Source organism: Larimichthys crocea, chromosome XIII, assembly GCF_000972845.2.
Source record: "Larimichthys crocea isolate SSNF chromosome XIII, L_crocea_2.0, whole genome shotgun sequence".
NCBI lineage: Eukaryota > Metazoa > Chordata > Actinopteri > Sciaenidae > Larimichthys > Larimichthys crocea.
In genome coordinates, this window is record NC_040023.1 from 24,542,801 (window position 1) to 24,563,618 (window position 20,818).

General features: G+C 39.9%; 1 protein-coding gene across 2 annotated transcripts in view; it reads left to right on the plus strand.

Moving 5' to 3' along the window:
- The window catches only part of znf236 (zinc finger protein 236), a 52,218-nt gene extending 32,430 nt beyond the window's left edge, over positions 1-19,788 (plus strand). Inside the window, exons 23-32 of one of the 2 annotated variants that reach the window (XM_019264926.2) lie at positions 887-1,035; positions 3,023-3,254; positions 3,528-3,701; positions 5,479-5,676; positions 8,862-9,019; positions 9,157-9,285; positions 9,764-9,958; positions 12,901-13,030; positions 14,806-14,979; positions 18,671-19,788. In XM_019264926.2, coding sequence (XP_019120471.1) covers positions 887-1,035; positions 3,023-3,254; positions 3,528-3,701; positions 5,479-5,676; positions 8,862-9,019; positions 9,157-9,285; positions 9,764-9,958; positions 12,901-13,030; positions 14,806-14,979; positions 18,671-18,789 — 1,658 coding nt within the window. In that variant the 3' untranslated portion in view covers positions 18,790-19,788. The remainder of the gene's footprint in view (positions 1-886; positions 1,036-3,022; positions 3,255-3,527; positions 3,702-5,478; positions 5,677-8,861; positions 9,020-9,156; positions 9,286-9,763; positions 9,959-12,900; positions 13,031-14,805; positions 14,980-18,670) is intronic. The other variant, XM_019264927.2, reaches the window with a different exon arrangement.
- Positions 19,789-20,818: the final 1,030 nt, after the last annotated feature.

Genomic DNA, 20,818 nt, shown 5'->3' on the forward strand with positions numbered 1-20,818 from the left:
CCCTTTTATGTGACATTTTGAGCTGTGTGTTTGAAGGTAGTTTTATGTTCAGATTTCTTCACAGAGCTAATGAATAGCTCTTCCCCAAAACTGTCTAATTTGAAACAGATTTATAAACAAGCTTATTGGATTTATGGTGCTATCAAAATGCTTTATGTGGGTGTTTGTAGCAGCTGTGATTTCTGGATTCAGCTCTATGCACATACATTCTCCTCAACACTACAATTAATCTGAAATAAATATGTTGTCTGCAGCCATGAAATTACTTTCCCCTCGCAGTTTCCTGTCGCGTGACAGTTGGGGAAGGTGGCCAAAAAATGTTTTCTGGACATCTGGTCTTTTTTTTTTTTATATGCCCTCTGTTTTCTGTATTTTTGAGTGATGTCCATAGTTCACTGCACTTTGTCAAAAACCTCTCTCCTTTGATCATCTGGGAAAAAAACAGAACATTGCCAGATTTCCAGTACTGTCTTTCAGTGGCACATATTCATGGGATATTCACTACCCTTACTTTAGGGATTTTCTTGTACTAGCAGAACGAGTCAGGGCGCTTTTGTTGTTCAGAAGCATAACAGTGGATATAATGGGCTGTATGCCATGCCCTCACAGCTGGCCTTTGACATGCGATGTAATATGTATCTGCCTCCCGGGTCATGCTTGTCTGGTACCATAAAAGTACTAAGTACTACATTTTTGTTTTGCTTAACTGTCATAACCTGCCCGTCTACTCCTGGCAGTCAGTCAGTTTCTGGCATGGGGCTGAGTTTGTAAACACATCTTGGCACTGGAAATTTTTCTGCTTCCTGGAAGGTTCATTAATTGTTCAATACTAAATCAGTTGAGTATTAATAGAAACATCTCAAATCTGTATGTGCTGTATCTGCAGGAGATCTGACTGTGTCCCTCCCAGATGGTCTGACGTCACTGGACGGCATCCATCTGCAACTGACGTCTGCCAACCTGGTGTGCCCCAACGTCCAAATCTCTGGCATCGACACCAGCAACATCAACAACATCAACAACATCACACTACAGGTTACCCACACCGCCAACTGAATCTTGTGTTATTATCTTGTGTGTGTGTCTTCCTTGCCTTTTCTGTTGGTCGTGAATCAAAATCTTTAGTAAACGATTTGTTGCAGAGTTTCTCGACAAAATTGAGCTTGTGCTCTTGTCATTGTTGGGTATAAAATCGTTTTGAGGGAGCAGTTAAGAGAGTAATCTCTTTTTTCATGGGTTTCTTCTATCACCCAAACTTCAAAAGAGTTTATACCATCTTTGACAAAAATCTACCAACTTAAAATAATATTAATATGTTGAATCAGAACCATTGTTTGTTGCAGTTCTACTTATGAGCTTGCGAGCCAGGAGACGTATACTATATAATGGCATAATATAACCATTTTATTAGCTTCTCGTAATATAGACATTCTATATTCTGTTAAACATTGTAAAATGGTTTATTTAATGTTCAATTCAATGTTTTTTTTATAATATTTATGAAGACAGAGTTTATAAGTCACAAAGTTTTGAGTCTGAATTAATATTCAGTGGATACATCTTGACAAATTAATCTTACTATGGTCTCTAATTAATTGCATATCTGTTTGCGTTCCTTTGAAATGCTAAACTTCTTTTAAAGGATGCTCTTCAATCACAAAACATTATGTCTTATATTTTCTTTATTTAATTGTGTCGAGGACGATTGAACGACTAGACTCCGTAATTATTCTTGGGCTGATTTATCATATCGTCTAATTCGTCTCAATTAATTACAGATTAGTTTGTGCAAAATTGTTGTTGAATGAGTTTTTGTATTATCAGTTTTATTTTTGTTGGAGTAGTTCTTAATGAAGGGCATTTTGCTTGCACATTTCATCTACACAACTATAAACACAGCACCACCCTGTCAACATCGCCTTATAATTACATTTGTTTGTAACCAAGAGATGAAAGTTTGTTTGTTTTCAGTTGTTCAGTGCAAATGTATCCTCTAATTGTACGTTAATGATGTGGGTATGAGCATTTCAACAACTATTATTAATGAATTATGCCTTTTTAGTGCAGCTGCTTTGCCATATTGGTACCGTATTGGCTAATGAGATTTCTTTGGGGCCTCTAGCGATCTACAGTGGCAGATTGAGTGTTTTTATCATAACGTGACTAGCAGGCGTATGTGCACTAAATCAAATGAGCAGTCTAGTGGAAGAGAAATTCCTATAAATCCCACAAGATCACTAGAACAAGTCAGTAGAGCTTTTTATAAGGAGGGCCGATTATGAGTTTTGTTCAGCCAGCTGTAAAAGTAATAAATGAGTATGATTTAGTATTTAACGCATCAGATCTGCATACTGGGGTTCATATCTATTCAGTTTGTTTATGATTAACTTTTCAAATTTATATAAATACATAATAAATTCAAATTTGTTCTTGTTCTCAAATATATTGTCAGAAACGTCATACACCACATGCTATGACGGATTAGATATAGTCTAGTCTAGTGCTTCATTTTCTTTCTAGCACAATGTATGGGTCTAAATGAATTTCAGCTAAAAAAAGAGTAGCCACACACTACAACACTTTTTAATCTATAGATTTATTTGGACATGAACAGATATTTTAAGCTAGCAATGTATTGATAACTATTCCTTTAAGCTGCGTTATGAGTCAAAATCTGAGATCAGAAGCAGTTTAATAAAGCTTGAATCTATCTGTATGTTCTCCATCCACATGTACAACCTACAATCTGGAGGTTGTTAAGTCACCTCAACAACATAGGATCTATGTTGTATAAGGAGCTTCAGTGAAAGTACGTAGGCTGAACTAACTTTGATCTTGTATGTACTTTGTATGTTGTCAAAAAGTATCATAAAGTTTTTCCTCGGAAATCCTAAAACTTTTCTCTAAAAGCAATCATCTCCACTGCAGCTGTTTTCCCCGTGCATTTCTACAAGTGTCATTCTCCTCTTCCTCCTCCATATCACCCTTCCTCTTTCATCTGAAGTAGTACTTTCTCTTCCAGATTGATCCTGCCCTCCTCCAGCAGACTTTACAACAAGGCGGCCTCCTCTCACAGCCCCTGACTGTTGACACAGGCCTCGTTTCACACTCTGGAGGTCAGCTCATGTCCACCACAGACCCGTCGGTGTCCGCCAATGTCGTCATCCACCCACTGACCAGCCTGGCCCTGCAGCCCTCCACCATCACACCTGGTCAGGTCACAATGGCTGGCCTCTCCGAGCAGGATGCCACAGGTTAGAAAATTACTTTTCAGACTAGGGTCAGTTTAGTTTTTTGTTTTGCCGATCTGATCTGGTGTACGACCTCAAACCGGTAACACAGTAAGTTGCTAACTAGTCTGTAAAATATGTTATCGTAAGGTTAATAAACATTTAAAGGAACATGGTGTGGAAAACTCTGGAGCGTCTGAGTCCGATATGACACCTAATGGTAAAATTCGGTATTGTCCAGACTTTGGCTTCATGTCAGAACTGTAACTGATTTATGCTTTCCTGTGTATTCTACAGGTTCTCAGGACCTAAGCCATGTCATGAGCAGCGCTGGGTTGATAACTGGAAGCACCAGCGGCCAGGAGATCACACTCACCATCAACAATCCCAGCCTGACTCAAGCTCTCGCCTCAGCTTCGTGTTCCAGCGCTGCAGCAGGAAATCCTCAGGAGATCACCCTCACCATATCAGGTACAGACCAATACAATGTAGCTCCATCAAAAAAAAAACAAAAAACACAGCTACATACATCTATCCTTGTCTTTCCACAAACTGTCAATAACAAACAAAAACATGAAATAAAAATTCCCCTAAGGATCTGTAACACATTTATTGATTTCCTCACTCGGGCGAAACATGTTTACAGGCAGAGAAAAAAATGCAATATCTCACAGCCCTTTCTTTCATTTGGAAGCCGCTGCACAAATCAAAATTAAGCCTCAGAGTGGTAAAGGTGATGCGTCATCTTCACAAACCTTTTTTTTTTTACCTGCATCGTCTCCAACTCAAAGCCTTCAGCCCCCAGCTGGTCATAGATCAGCTGGGAAAACACATTATGTTGTATCCACAGTGTAGAGGTAAGTTGTGGCTGTGTCACTACTGTATTTCTGAGCCCCTTTGAGTCAAGATAGATCATTTTCTGCTTGCATGACTGGAGCAGTCAGATTATTTCCTCTGGAAACTACCTGGGCTTTCTGTCACAGTTTAGTTCGTCGGCAGCTTTATTTCTAATAAGAAAAGATTTGTTGTTGAATGTTGTTGAATCCTGGAACTGGTTCAAGAACCAGAGCTATTTCTCTTCGCCAGAATTTATTAGATAGACTGATTTTCCATAGCGCACAGCAGTAGACTCAGGATTGAGTTGTTTGTTTGTGTCAGACGAGTTCTCACGTTGACTAACCTTTACAGAGAGTCTCCTGTTGTTGCTTCATGTGTAAAACTACGACTCCACTCTGTCCAGACATTATCGTATAAAAACGGCATTCAGCGTCGCTCCCTCTTCTCCTGTACTGTGAGTTACCATGGTTACGGGAACGCCCTGAAACTTTGTAATGATTCTCAAGAAGTTTGTGGTTAGTATCACGGCACAACATCACTGAATACTGAAGAGTTCTGTACATCGTTCTTGAAACGAGCTTTGCACAAAAAAGTTTGATTTCATTGACTGAAAATGACATTGAAAAGACCAAAAAGAAAAGTGTCAGTAGAACAGCTGTTCACAAGCATCCTCCTGTAAAACACTGTTGGTCAAGTACACTTAATGTCTTCATTAGAGAACATGTGTGGAGTGGTGCTGAACTCTTAGGCATTGTGTCATTTCTTCAGCAGATGTCAAGTAGCGTAACTCAAATCATGTAGTTGGATCTATCTGCAGTGTTCAGTTGACTTGACAACTTGATGGGAGAGCAGCCATTAATAAGTATGCCCAGTACACCGCTCCAACCGAGTCCTACCACCAGTTAAATTTCCACTGCAGCCATCGCATCTTCTCTGAAAGTCGCTTCGGATAAAAGTGTCAGCTAAATGACTATATGTAAATAACTAAGGGATTGACAGTAACAGTACACGTGGCCTCCCATTTATCCATTCTGTTTTTGCTATATGACTAGAGGCAAGTTGTGTTGAGGTTTTAAAAAATATTTAGAAGGTATTATTACAAAGGTATTACTGTAAATGGTATTCAATTTAACCTCAGGATTCCTGCATAAACCCTGAATTAGCTAAAGAGTTTTTTGTACCAGGCTGTAAACATGTTTATTTCTGCTGTAAAGTTGGACATTTTAATATAGGATCTTTAGTGATTGACTCACTTCTGCAGCCTGTCTCAAGCAGCCGTTTTTAGCACTTCCGCATTGACTTCAATTCCCAGAACCGGAGGTTCCAAGTCAAATGTCTGGTGTCATTTTCTAGGTCTTTTTTAGACAAATTGTGTATACTTAACCGATAAATATCTATACATTTTTCTTAGATTCTGGACTACAACCTGCTTTCCTCCATACTTCTGCAGGTCAGGATCTGCTCGCCCAGCATAGCAACCCTAATGGTGCCGAGATGAACGGCAGCATCAGGCTGGCATCACCACTCAATAGTCAGCCCACCAGCGCGACGCTGACTATCACCAATGACCACCTCCTACCTCAGAGCCCCGCCAACACTGGAATAACAGGTCAGTAATGATGTGTTTTTGTGTATTGTGTATAGGTGTGACTAGAATATCTTCTCTCTAAAAAGAAAAAAGTTACACAGAATATTAAAAACATGTTCAGTCCCTGAAGCATCCATTATGACTTGCAGAAGTGCTCTTGAGTAATACAGCAAAAATTGAATGAACTCTGCTCACTCTGTGGGGATCTCATCTTTGATGCGCTTAGCATGAAGTCATTATGCCACAGCGAGATCCAAATTAGCATGACCAATTTTACTGTCAAACAGCAGGTGCTGGAGATGAAAGGATTTGCAAATCCTTTTTGGCTTACATTCAATTAAACACAATACAAAGACAAGATATTTAATGATAAGCTTTATTGTTTTTGTTATTCTGATTTGATATTTGGTTGTCTCCTGTCTAACAAAATAAAAAGTCCTCCCATGGATTCATGGCTTCAAAGTAACTAAACACTTTGTTTTAGTCGGCTTTGTTCTTGTAAGTCTTACTAATGCACTCATGTTCGACCTGCATCAAGCCATCGTTAGTGACCCTGCACCACTCACTTGACTCAAACACCTCTTGAAGCCAATAGTGGGAGATACACAGCTGGCAATTGAGCGAATATCTTCACAGTAACCTACTTGAGCAGAACTGATTAGATTGCCACCCATTTGATGGAATGGGCACCAACACTAAGTGGGGGGTCCTTGTCTGTCCTGCTGTAAGCTATTACCATTGTTAAAAAAATAAAGAATGAGACACTGCATAGGTCAAGTCTAACCTCTTGCTGGTTTCAACAACAAGCAATAAATCACACTGGCAGAAGGATTGGGCTCTGTCTATATACAGTGGTATGAAAAAGTTTGGGCACCCCTGATCGTTTTCAGGATNGCGATTGAACACAAAGCTCTTTCTGTCCTTCAGATATGAACAACAGTAATCTGTAGCAACCTGAAATACAAAAGCATACATGACAGGAGAATGAGTGTATGCTTAGCCAGTGCAAGAGGGAGCATGAATGCCACCACATGGGAGTGACTTCAACTCACCCTTTAATGGTTCAAAAAGAGCTTCCGTTGCCTTGAGCGGCAATGATAGATCCCGGGATAAAACAGTAATGGAGAGGCTCAGACAGTCTCTTGATCAATGCCCTTTTCATGAAATGGCATTCTAAGGTGTGTGCCCCAACTGTGTAGTCATCAAAGTGTTATTGTGTGTGTGTGTGTGTGTGTGTGTGTGTGTGTGTGTGTGTGTGTGTGTGTGTGTGTGTGTGTGTGTGAGTGAGTGTGTGTGAGTGAGAAGCTCAAATAGCTTTCATGATTCAAGCCTGCCCTTGTGTACTTCCGCCAGAAAAAATGTAAAACTTGAAAAGTGAGTGAGTAAAATGGGATATTGTCTAGTGAATACTGCTCTGGCACTTCAAACAGACTAACCCCGTCCGGCATAGTTTCTGCTTCGCATGTCAAACCTTTCCATTCTCACACACCACATATGCTATTATATAGATTTACCAATCGAAATTCAGTTTGGTTTTTTGAATTTTTGAATTTTATTTAATACAGTAAAGGAAACAAAGGCAGGCTTTGTATTTCCAGCTTCTTACTGTATAGTTTGTCACCTGAAATGATTGTGTCTGCTATCAGTTTTCACTAGTCCCTAGCTCTTTAATGTTTTCTGCTGTTTTTAATTAAGAACCCTGCTAAAGGCTCTTCAATATACATGTGTTGGCCTCATAAATTATAAACTCAGCAACTTTGGAAACAATGCTAGGTTACTAATGTGCTGTTAATAGTAAACTAGTTCACTGTTTATGCTAGCGTTAGAAGTTTAGAGCAGACAAACGCACTGTTTAATCTGTTCCTTGAGGTTTTGCTGTTGTGTTTTTGCTTTCAGAAGTGCACAAAAATATGTTAAACCCAAAGTTTAAAAAACTCCACATGTGAATTATTGCCAATTAATGATTAGGAGCAGACCAATCCATGGTAAGAAAGTAAAGGGCTTGTGTGCTGTGAAGTAAGCAAATCTGATTTGTTTTCTCAGAGATGGCTTCCTGATTGTTCTGTTGACTGGTTTGCTTGTCACACAGAAGCTTAATCAAATTTCCAGTCTCATCTCTCGCTCTTCATTATTGTCCTCTTTCAGCTCAAGTGGAAAACATTCCCACTGCTTCACAGAGACACTGAGAGCATCTCCGCTTTTATTGATTAGATTGAAGCATTCCTTTCACTCTGTATGTAAATATGGTTCAGCCTGCGCTTTGACTGATTCACTGAACAGGACCCAGATTGGCCTTTTTATTAAAATCAAATATAAGCTTGTGTTATTCACTGCTAATATAATGGAGGTTCCAAACTGGTAAGCCAAAACAAATTGATCTGTCACTTCATGAAATACAGGTACACATTTTTTGGGTCATCACATCAATTCATGTGCTGCAGCCACTGGTCTAAAGTTCAACTCACGTTAAGGCCTGTAACCATAGAAACCATTCCAGTGCAGCATGGGAGGATTTTATTAAACAAATGAATCAACCATCCTTCATTCTGAGAATGATTTTATTAGTTCTATTAGTGAAAGGCTTTGAATGGAGAGTTTTAATGTCAAATAATCATCCGAATGGTGTTTCAGAGGCGCTTTTGTTTAAGGAAGAAAAAAAATTATAGTTGAAACATTAAATTGCAATTCTTAGGTCAATTAGTTAATATAAGAACAATCAAAAATCCATTAACTACCGGCAGTTAAATTAATTCTTAAGTTCATATGTGTAACACCTGGTGCTAGCAGCAAGTGCAGATTAACACTACGGATCCCAGAATTCTGAGGGAAGCAAACACCCCTCGAGTAGCTACTTTGTCAGAAATACAACAAAACAGTTTACAATGCACGCCAAACAGTCTTACAATATTTTTTTGCACTGCACATGTTGCAAGTTAGTTTTCCACAAAACAGTAGGTTACAGTAAAGTTAGTTACTTGCTACCAAGTTGCTGCCTACAGCTTCTAATCTAATTACAGTAGCTCCTTCTTGGTTCATTACTCCCTCTAATGGATCCATCTAGGTCTGTTTCACAATAAATCACTAATAACTGCTCTAATACAGCAGCAGAAGAGTAACCAATAGACAGTAAGGCTGATGATCAATGTGGTAAAATTGCAGTAACTCAGTAACAGCTTCTTCCTAATGTGCGATCTCTCACCTGTCAGTCTCCAGCCTGCCGCCGAGCACCACCCTGTCACATACTGTTGCATCCCAGAGCCTAGTGATGTCACCAGGAGGCGTGACCGGTGATAACAGCGTCACACTGACACTGACAGATGCTCAGGGTATGCTGGATGGCGTCACGCTGAACCTTAATACACAGGTAAGAAGAAACGCACTTCAACAGTCTACACAAACTCACATTTAGATCAAGTCAAGAGGTATTTCTCAAGACTCATTAGTGTCATTTAGTGTGTGATTATGGAGATTGATATCATCAGAGTATCTTTTGGTCTCCAGGGTCAGACATTTCCTGCAGTGCTGAATGACTCCACTCTATCAGGACAGCCAGCCGGCTCAGGACAGCAGGTCATACTGGTCAGCCACCATCCCCAATCCACAAACGGAGCAGCCGATAATGGCTACAACGTGAGTGTGTTTGTTTGTATATGTAGCATGCTATTTAAGATTCAAGATTCACATGGTTTATACAGCAATGAAATTCAACGTCATCATCAGACGGGTCGGGTGCACCTTCCCAGAGAAGTCAGACTTGAATATTTTATTCAAGCTCAAATAAGCAACTCAAACAAGACGTTTTAATACAATTTAAACATTATACTAGGATCAAATACTGGACATGGTACAGTTATATTTAAAGGATCATTCAAGCTGTCTTTTGAGTATTAAAAACTGAACGCCTATGTCAAATGTATCACCATGTGTGTAGAAACGTCTCCACCATTGATCCGTACGTTATCAAGAAAAACACATTTATCAATTTCAAAAACTTCCTTGAATTATTTAGGAAATATTTACCGCAAGATGTCTACATTTTCGACTTTCACGTTTTTACGATGCTTGTCTAGTTGCGTAATTGGAAACATGTGACTATTCTTCGATCCAGATTACTGATGACGGCCATAAAGTTGGGAAGGATGGCCACACGGAGGCTGATAATCGGAACCAGTGTTACTACTGTAATCAGGTCTTCCAGAATGCTAACACGCTGCGACGCCACTGCAGACAAGCTCATGGCAAGGACCGCTGTCACGTCTGCAACGTCTGTAACAAAGCCTTTAAGCGAGCTACACACCTGAAGGTAAGAACGTGTAAAAACGGTGGACTCGTGATAAATGGTTTTACATTTAAGGCTTATGGTTTATATTTAATGCTGCAATCTATTTAGATACTGTTTCCTTTCTACTGAACACTTGTTTGATGAAGAATTGAACTTTGTATATGAATGAATAAATCTCTTCACGTTTTTTTTTGTTTTTTTTTTTTTAAATCAATCAAATCTCACAATACCAATCTCATTTTTGTTCATCTACCTCCCTCCACCTCAGGCTGGAAAATGATAGATTGAAGGAGGCAGTGAGGAAAAGGATACCATTAATAAAGTGCAAAAATAATAAGTGGCATTTCAGAAAGACTCTCACACACTGTCACCCTCGACAACAAAACACTTAAACTGAGTGGTGTTTTGTAGCCAACTTAAGAGCTAGTGTTCTTCTCCTTTCTGGTGATCCACTTCAAGTAGTGGACAGACTCAAACATGTAAATGCCAGAGCTCTCATAACAGGAGGAAAGACGAGAAGGAGTTTGTTACACAAGCTCTCTCACAAGGCCATCACACCATAGGCTCTCACTTTGCGAAATATATGAAAATATATGACACTGAGATTAGGTCGGTCAATGAGAGTGACTGAGCTCTATTCTATCCAGGTCCCCACTGTGCTCATTAGTCTGCAGCAAGAACTTCAATGTTGATATAAGACCCAGTGGCGAAAAAGACAAATTGGTAGAGCTGTTATTTTTCACTTTGTTGGCCTGTGGTTAATCATTTTGCAATTTAATTATAGCTAGACAACCAAAAACTATGGCTTTATAATTTGGAAATGTGAAAAAAATAAATTATATATATATACACACACAAAGTTTTATAATTAATTGTCAGCATTTCTGCCTGACAGGCAGAGCTAGATTGGCTAGAGGGCTGTAATCGGTAGACATGGTGAGAATAGCCAGATAAATGAAGGCTATTAGCTGTATTGGCCCATTGTAATCAATCCTATCAACTCCAGTCTCTGAACCAATCACCTGATGCCAGTTTAACCACTGGGGGCAAAGGCCAATGTTTCAGGACCTCTAGTGTTGCTAGGGAATATCTGGAAAACGGCTAACAGATATCCAACCAAGACTTCCTCTGCAGTCTTGAAAACGATGAGAAATGCAAATTTCTGCAAATTTCTATGCACAGATATCTGCATGATATCTGCCAGATAATAAAAACCCAGATACTCATCAGGCAGATTTATAAGTTGGGTTCCAAGATTGCATTTTATCCAATATGTTGTGTTTGCTCTCCACACAGACGCATTCAGCCAAAGGCTTTTCAGACGTCAATACTACTCAGACTATAAATGGAAACCAGAAGATTTCTAATTTCCAACTCTCGGTCCCTTCTGCATGTGTATGCATACAAATATCTTTTTATGGATATTACATCATCTCTAATTTCATGGTCATTTAAAATGGCTGTTTAATTTGTCCACAACACAAGCACAAAGTAAGACGTGCATAAGTTAAGTTGTAAGGTGTGAGACTTGTATAATAAAAATGATAGGAGAAGATCAAGGGCAAAATCCACCTACCAGCACCTCTAAAGCTCATGAATCTTCTCATCCATAAAGAATCATATTTTACAAAAAGTTGAAGAATCGCTTTAAAGCGAGTCTTCTGACACATTTTCCACTGTGAGCATGATGGAAACATCATTTTTGGTTTTGGTCTGTGAGTTTTCTTTCTTTCTTTCTTTCTTTCTTATTTTTTTATCAAAGCTATGATGTGCTTGTCAAACTTACCCAAGGCCCTTTTAATAAACACTGCCTTCACAATGACCCCAAACGGCCTCTAGACGGTCTTAAATCCTCCAAAGCTTGATGCAGTTCCAGCATAGCTACTTTTGCCTTATCATCATCTCATTATGCTGTTGTTTCCATTCACTGTCCTGTATACCCATCTGCTTTGTAAGGCTCATTGCTGCAGGCTCAGCATTGCCATCAGTATTCTGCTCTTTCAGCCCGTCATAACTTTCAGAATTCTGATGCAACACTGTGAACCATGACCTTATTGCTATTGTTTTTACTGAATTATTTTCTCATTTAAAAAGGCCCAGTGTGTTCACTGTAACACCCTTGAGAGTTTGCAGTACAAGAATGAGTAGGGGCATTGTCGAGTTCTGCCAGATTGCAATTTTGAGAAGTTGATGATGAATGAATTTTACTCTAGAAAGGCCAAGTCAGTCGACTTCTCCTCGATTTTTCTCAGACCACTTTTGTAACCTAAAATGTTCTGCTCAGTCTTGGTCACAATTTTTAAAGGTCCAGTGTGTAACATTTAGGAGGATCTATTGGCAGTACAAGGCAAAAATACAATCAACAGAAATATATTTTCATGAGTGTATAATCACCTGAAAATAAGAATTGTTCTGTTTTGTATTAGAATGAGCATTTTATACCTATAGAAGGAACAGGTCCTCTACCATGGAGTCCGCCGTGTTGAACTGCCATGTTTCTACGGTAGCCTAGAACAGACAAACCCTGGCTGTAGATGGCACTTTTTGCCTTTTTATTGCGATTTTTTTTCTGGCAGGGGGCAAACTTTATCCATTTGATTACAACCTGCAACTAAATCCTGCATATACTGGACCTTTTAATCAGTCAAATTTAAAGGATTCTAATCAGAAATGTTGGCTGGTTCACATTTCTGTACAAAGATACTGTAAATATGTGCTGCTATATTATGACATTCTCAAATATCTATATCAGTCTCAAAACTCCGGCTAATATTTGTGATTCTTGCTCTGAAAAGTCCATTTTGTGTTAAACATTAAAAATGGAAAGGAAAAGTTTTTGGTTTGTGGATCATGCATCATGGTCTCCAAGGGAAAAATAATCTCTGTTCTAGCCATGTTCTAGTAGAGGGACTTTGTGTGCTGGACTGAAAATAATAAAATGACATTTTTTGATGTGTCTACAGGAACATGAACGAGTGCACCAGCCGGGGCCGTCACCCAGCTCCCAGAAACCCAGAGTCTTCAACTGCTCCTCCTGCGTGAAGGCCTTCGCCAAGCGCAGCCAGCTGGAGAGACACAACCGAACACACACAGGTAAGAAGATTACAGAGCAAGTTTGCACAGTGCATGTCAAAACAAACATCACAACATTGTGATTCAAATTAAAACCCACCATTTCTAACAATCTTACACTACACCATGGAGTGAGGTAAGTAAATAAGTCATTCTAAAATAATAAACAGCATATAATATATGAATATATACCAATAATTATCCAAACTAGTGAACTGATTAATTGGGAGGGGCGACAGGCATGTGATTGGCTGAAATGTCCACAGGCATGACAGTAAGATTAATGGAATAACATTCCAGTAATAAGCTTAAGTTTTATTAAGCTCATTTATAAGAATTATTTAGCTGAATTTCAGAGTCTGGTTTCCAGCATGAATGTGAAATATCATGCGTCTGTGTGACGGTTAGGGAAGTTATGTAAATGAAGAGAAACATTCGAACACCGTGGAAACGTAGGTCAGACCTGCAGTACGCTTTCGACTTGTGCGTTACACGGTCTACATACTGCATACCGTATGTCAAAAATTCCACAGTGAATTACTGCATCAACATGGTCAGAAATGTTTAACTGACTCAGGGGGGAAAGCAAATTAAAAATTAGCTTTGAATGCTTCACAACAAACAGCCGTTTGCCCCGAGTTTCTCTGAAGCTTCCGTGCTGCTTAATTCCTCAGGTCGCTTTGAAAAATAAGTTTAATGTGTCTAAATCAACAAAGAGTCCTGATACGGTCCTTAATGACATGGTGGCGGGGAAAAAAAAGAACCGCCTTATGAACACTGGGTCCCACACAGACGATGTGTGATTCACTGATTCATACATTAATTCAGACGCAGCTCATAAGCAGCTCAATGCTTTGAATGCCTCGTCCTACTGTGAAATCCTAATCACTCAGACATGATTATCAACCCTCAATGTACATAATGAACCAGTTCTGTTGGCCTATTACCATTTGAATAAGCTCATTTAAACACTGTTATGGGAGATTCTGATTAGACCTTACCATTCAGCTCACCTACCCGCTGTGTCAGTTTTTCTGTCTCTGTCTCTGCGTTCTGCTTGAGGTTTGTAGCTGCTTGTTCTCTCGTGTGGTCTATAGTTCAAAGTCAGCGCACGGAATGACAAGGAAAAGTGACTTGCCGTGTAGCAGAAGTCTCCTTGTCATTTTTAGATAGAAAATATCTACATATGCTGCCTTGAGGGAATAAAGTGTGTTCAAATAACTAAGTTGATGCTGTTGCTGTTTTGACGGCCAAACAAGAATACTCTGACATATACAGTATGTATTTAAGATCTCAGCAACTGACTAAACAGGCATTATTGACACTGTGGATTTCAGAGACTCCATAACTCCAGAAAATTAAACCCTTATGTAATATCGAATAACTTACTAACACTTACTAATAAAACTGATCACAGAACAAGCTGCAATTCAGGGCAGCAGACTGACAACAGTAATGATGACAGCTCTAGAATAGAGCTAAAATGACTGAAATTATTTTTGAAGAGTGTGATTTTTTTCTCTGCATTGTACATTGCACATCTTTGGGTTTTAAAAGAAGACCTTTTAAAGTTGAGATGAAGTTGTGATGGACATTTTTCACATTTCACTTTGGTTTGAACCCCATAATTGTTTTTCAAATAGTTTACTTTTAGTTACATATTGTTGGAGTTTTATCAGTCAAACCAAAGTACAACACTTGCATATCACAATTAATCCGACAGTGGCATTCCAATGCAGGTAAATACAACAACACTGAATCACGAGTTAACCTCTGCGTCTGTGTTTTTCGTGCAGGCGAGCGGCCCTTCAAGTGCAGTCAGTGCGACAAGGCGTTCAACCAGAAGAGCGCTCTGCAGGTCCACATGGTCAAACACACTGGAAAGAAGCCCTTCAAGTGTGAGGTGTGCAGCATCAGGTTCACCCAGAAGAGCAACATGAAACACCACATGAAGAGATCCCACGGCTACGGTGAGCAGATTACCGGCATCGCGCCAGTTCATACGCAAACTCGACCAATAGTAGTTGTGGGTTCAGCCAGCTGTGCATGCAGCTGGGCAGCGGAAGACAGTAATAATCTCTGTTGTCTCTGTCAGCTTTTCTCACCATCTTTTAGGAGAAGTATTTCCAAGAGTATCAGGGGAGATGAGGCTTTAATTATCATCTGTTTTCTACCTTGTAGTGTTTGCGTCTAGTCCACATCTCCTATATAACATTCTGTTTTAAAAAATAACCCAGGGTTAGCTGAGAGACAGTGTTGGTCTTCCGCTCTAGGACTGTTATTCTCTTATTCTCAAGTTTTGTGTCTGTTGCAATTCCCTCGATGATCCTTCCCATTCTCTCTGTAGAGAAAGAGCAAACCGCTCAGTCCACCCCCACTCTCACCGCTAATGTGTATGCACACACACACACACACACACACACACACACACACACACACACACACACACACACACACANCACACACACACACACACACACACACACACACACACACAGGCAGACACACACAGACGCTGTGATATTGTAGAGCAAGAAAACCGTGATGACAGGTCCGTTGGCTTTGTTCTCTTGAAGCTGTCGGCGCAGCTTCCTCTTTGACACCAGCAGATGCTCGTCCTGAATGTTAAGTCATTACTTCTTCCTGAGAGCCTTAGTTACCGTTTAGTCTACCCTCTTAACCTTGTGCTACCTTGGAGCTTGGCAGCAACGACTGATGAGGCCCCGAAGAGCAGAATGCACAATGCCGATAGATCTCTTCTAGTTATTTAACTTATGACACCAGTTCCACAAAAGCTTCCACTTAGGTCCCCCTGCTGGGTAGGTGTAGATCGTTTAAGAGGTCATGTCTAAAAAGCGGCTTCTGCAGTGTCGCTGGGAGTAGGCTACAATATTAGATCAAACCGATGTTTTCTTTGGTGATGCAAATCCTGGAAATCAAAACATTTCCACGTGGAATAAATGTACAAAATTTTAAACAGCTGGAAAAGTAATTGAGTTTTTGATGTGGTCACAAACCAGCTGTGTCCACACAAACATAAATCTGTGTTTGGTTCTGTGATCATATCACATGGAGAGAACAGACCTCTCAGTTAAAGCTCCCTGATGTGACAGCATGTTAAAGTAGGATTGAAAAGGCAACCACCCGCTTGTGCTTGTTATGGAAGTCTGGCTTTTTTTTGCTGATGTGCCCATGCAAAGATTTCCATTTACATATTTTTGCTGGAAATGCACAGTTGGAAGTCTCTGTGGGATCAAATGGGTGATGTAAACTGTAACTGTTAGAAGTAAAGGTACGGTATCTGGCAATATGATATTAAATGTCTTCACACGTTGCAATGCAGGGTTTTTCATGTATGTGTGATCAGTGTTTAGAATCCATCCATCCATTTCCTTTCGCTTATCTGGGTCGGGTTGCGGTGGCAGCGGTCACAGGGTGCTTCAGACGTCCTCCTCCCCAGCAATGCATTCCAGCCCCTCCTGGGGGATCCCAAGGTGTTCCCAGGCTAGATGGACTATGTAGTCTTTCCAGCGGGTTCTGGGTCTGGGGGGTCCAATCAGATGCCTGGTTCACTCTACTCCGAGGTCCCCCCAGATGTCCAAGCTCCTTACCCCATCTCTAACTGCGACTAAGGCTAAGTCCGGCCACCTGGTGGAAGATGCTCATTTCAGATGCTTGTATCCGCAGTCTCATTCTTGAGAGTGAGGGTTAGAACGTAGATGGACTGGATAATCTTATCCACAATGGTCCGGTACGCCACATCAACCCATCTCACATTTCATTTTCTGATCACTCGTAGACCCTGAGATACTTAAACTCTTTTGCTTGGGGCAGTAACTTGCTCCCAACCCAGAGGGGACATTCCACCGTTTTCCAGCAGAGAACCATGGCCTCAGACTTGAATGTGCTGACTCTCAACCCAGCCGCTTTTCACTTGGCTGCAAATTGCCCCAGTGAGTGCACAGCCCGATAAAGCCAACAGAATCACATCATCTGCAAAAAGGATTAGGATCAGATATGTTCCAAACTACCAAAGGCATCAGCATGGCTCCTTGGGTGGCAATGTCAGTCGATCAGTCCATCATTCTGTGAATCCATCCACCTCTACGTCTTTAGACGGACTGAAATAGCTCAACAACTATTCGATGGGTTGCCAGTTTCACATTCATAGTCCCCAGAGGTTGCACCCTGAAGCTTTTGGTGATCCTACAAGCTTTAATCCATCGTCCATCAGCAAGGCACAGTTTTACTTATCCTGTGAATTTTCTCAGCATCTACAAGATGGATTGACATTTTGCACAAACGTTCATGGTTCCCAGAAGATGCAGCCTAATTACTTTGGTGATTCCTTTATTTGTCCTCTAGCTCCACCAGGAGGTTCACACATGTGCAATTCCAGTGACTTTGGTGATATTTTGTCATATTTTGTGTAAACATTGTTAGTACAACAACAAGTCATCTTTATTTTGTGTAAACATTGTTAGTACAACAACAAGTCATCTTTTAAAGTTGGTTTTATCCTCTTACAGTTTTACAACCAAGTGCTTCGAGAGCGTATAACCAATAAAAATAATAATAATGCTGACTTTTTACTATGTGCATTGGCATGGATGGAATATCTATCTTCCACAGACACTTTGGAAAGCAATTTTCCTCCTCCTCTTGTTCGAGGAACAGCAGCAACTGAACCTGTCTACATAGTTTATGTTTGTGGATTCAATCTAAAGAATATTCTTCACAGCTGAACCGTAAACTGCCATTTTAGCAAGAGACCGAATCAGAACAAACACTGCAGGGGGAGAGTTTTTTCAGTCTGTGATATTCTTGTGTACACTAATGCGCACATGCTTATAATCCAGAAATTCCACACCTTTATTTCCTGGGAAACTGAATCACAGTTTGGCAAGAATTCCTGGGAAATGCCAGGATCTCAATTCCCGGTATTTTACCTACGACTGTACATGAATAAAGACATATTCACAATGTTAAAATTGTTTAAAAAATTCAAATGTATCCTGGATATTTTGTTTTTATTATTCTGTATTTGTGTGGCTGTTCAAGATGTTGTTGTATGTCAGTCATTTTGTTTGTGCAAAATACTGAAAGATTCCAGCCGCACACTGGTGCACACAACTTAATGAATATGTGTTTGAAGTGTTTCAGATATAGAGAGCAAAAATAGAGGGGCATAATTAAATGGCTCCCACTGTAAAAGTCAATGCAGTGCGTGGCCTGCAGCAGCAGAAATAAGCGAGTCTGAATCACTCTCCTCGTGCAGATAAGTGACTTATCGTTGTTTTGTGCTCGAGGTATTTTAAGCTGAATGCACTATGACACATGGCTCACATTTTCAAACCCACAATGAGCATTTTTGCACATCTGTCAAGTCTCATTATATACGTATGTACAGTAGATTTGTAGTTTTAAGAAGAGCACACAAAGAATGTGAGATGTGAAAACAAATGCTGCAGGACTGAGGAGAGGAAGATTGTCTCATTTGTATGACAGCCACTGGCAAATTGAATATAGAATCAGAGCTGCTGGTGCTGAATGCATGTTCATGGGCTTTGCAAATCGCTGTTACCTATCTCAAGGAGTCACATTTCACTGCACGTGAGTCACGCGAACGTCTTCTCATTCTTCATTTCTTTCTCCCTTCAGGTCAGATCCAAGAAGTGACCCTGAGCCAGGAAGAACCAGCGAACCAGGTGGAAGTAACACCTGAACTAGACCTGGAAGTGGTTCCTGAATCATCCGGAGATTGGCACGTCTTCCCCTGACCTCAAACCACCAAGCCCCAGAGTCAAAAAGCACTGTACAGTGTACTGAGCACTGATTGAGTTTTAGAACTAAACAGCAAAGCTTTGCCAAACATTTTCCTCTCACTCAAAAGAGTTATCTGGTTAGAAAAAGGATTGGACATTATAGATTTGCTGCACTATATATCGAGGGCTTTTACCCTCGTAGCAGTCCCCTGCTGTTTATCCAAATTAACAGTGAAGTAAGGGGAGTCTGGTTCCCTGTGATTGGCTTAATGACTTGTATCTGTTTTGTTACTGTTTGATTGTCATCAATATGATGACCTCCGGAGAGGTTTGGCTCAATAAACACAGGCATCCCAGAGAATTCAGCCAGGAGATGCAGGTCCCTCTCATGCTGACCCTGTCTTCGAAACAAGCCCCCCCCTTAGACAAGTGTCTTGTTTTTTCATTCTTGGTCTGCTCACAGGGACGTACGCAGAGCCACAACCAACTGCTGTCATGACTTCAATTTCAGTTTTTTCCACTGGTCTACGCAAATTATGTCATTTTTTTACGTATTTATACTGTACATATTTCGCATTTGCAGCTTGTTTTATGTCCGTTTTAGTTAGAAACCAACGCACAAAAGTGGTGTACCAAACACGTTGGTGAAGGCCAGCAGCAGTCAGCTGTGAGTGTTTGATGCTCGGAAAGTTTTTTTTTTAATTTTTTATTAGCATTGTTTCCTGTTGTTATCATCTCGTTTAGCCACTCGCAGAAGCATTTTCCATACTGTTGTTTATTCTGTAAATAGCATCATTAGATTGCATATATTTTCTGAAGAACTGCCATGACATGGTTTGCTTGGAAATATGTCATTTGAGCATAGTGTTGCATTATGAAGCAAAGCCAATGTACAGAGGATATGATAAGCGTGTTTTTTTTTGTTTTGTTTTTTGCAGTTGTATTTTCTATTGTCCATAATAAATTAAGAAGAGTAATTTTTCTACTAATTTAAACGTGCATATATTTTTATTGTTTAGTGTCTATATTACTATTTGTTCCTTAAATGTTAAAAAAACAAAAAACTGAATACCCTTCATGGACTTAATGGAAGAGATAGATAGATAGATAGATAGATAGATAGATAGATAGATAGATGTAAAATTATAAATGTTAAAATATTGAACATTTGCAGAGAAGTTAGACTTTAAAATAAATTAAAATGAAGTATGTACAGAGAAATTAAACAATTGCATAGGACCATGGATGTATTAATAAGATGTTCAGCCTTGTTTAAGTTCTGCCCAGTGGCCTCACGGTATTGCAGTTAGAAATTCCCATTGACAGGACTGCATGCTATGGTTCTCTTCATGTCAGTTATAAGCCTTGTTTAGACCGACTTTAGGCCTCCATGTTAATGTAACCAGTCCAGCGATGTAGCAGGGATGCAAAATGGATGGAAAAAAGTTGATTCAACTCTTCCAAAGTGGTGGTCAAACACAAAAAACAATAGCTACTGATAACTTTCCAAAGTTTAGAAATCTGTCTCATAGTTTTATAAACCACTGTGTTGTCTCTGATAAATCTTCAAATTCATAGATCTGTTTCTCAAACTCCTGGATGATCTAATGATCAGATTTCATATCACACTAAAGGAACACTCGCCCACCATCACAGCCTCTTTCTTCAAACGCTGTGCTTTTTTTGGCCTAAATACCTCCTAACAGATTAACAGACCTCCCACAGATTAAACAAACAAGGTTAACTTTAGAATCTTTTACATTTCACGTTTTGTCTCCCTGTGTCTAGTCTTAAGGTAAGCTAGGCACATTGCCTCTGGTCGTCTTGTGTGTAGCTTCATATGGAAAAAAAAGTGAGAGTGGCTTCAAACTGATCTAACTCTAAGCAAGTGGAAGTAAATAACTGATTTCCTAAAGTGTCAGACTATTTCTCAGAGGAGCTCTAAGAGGCCACACTGAGAAACCATCATTCTGAAATTCATTTTTGCTCTCCCTTCCAACTTATTTTCCATTCTGCCACCACATATATTATCCAACACATTCAG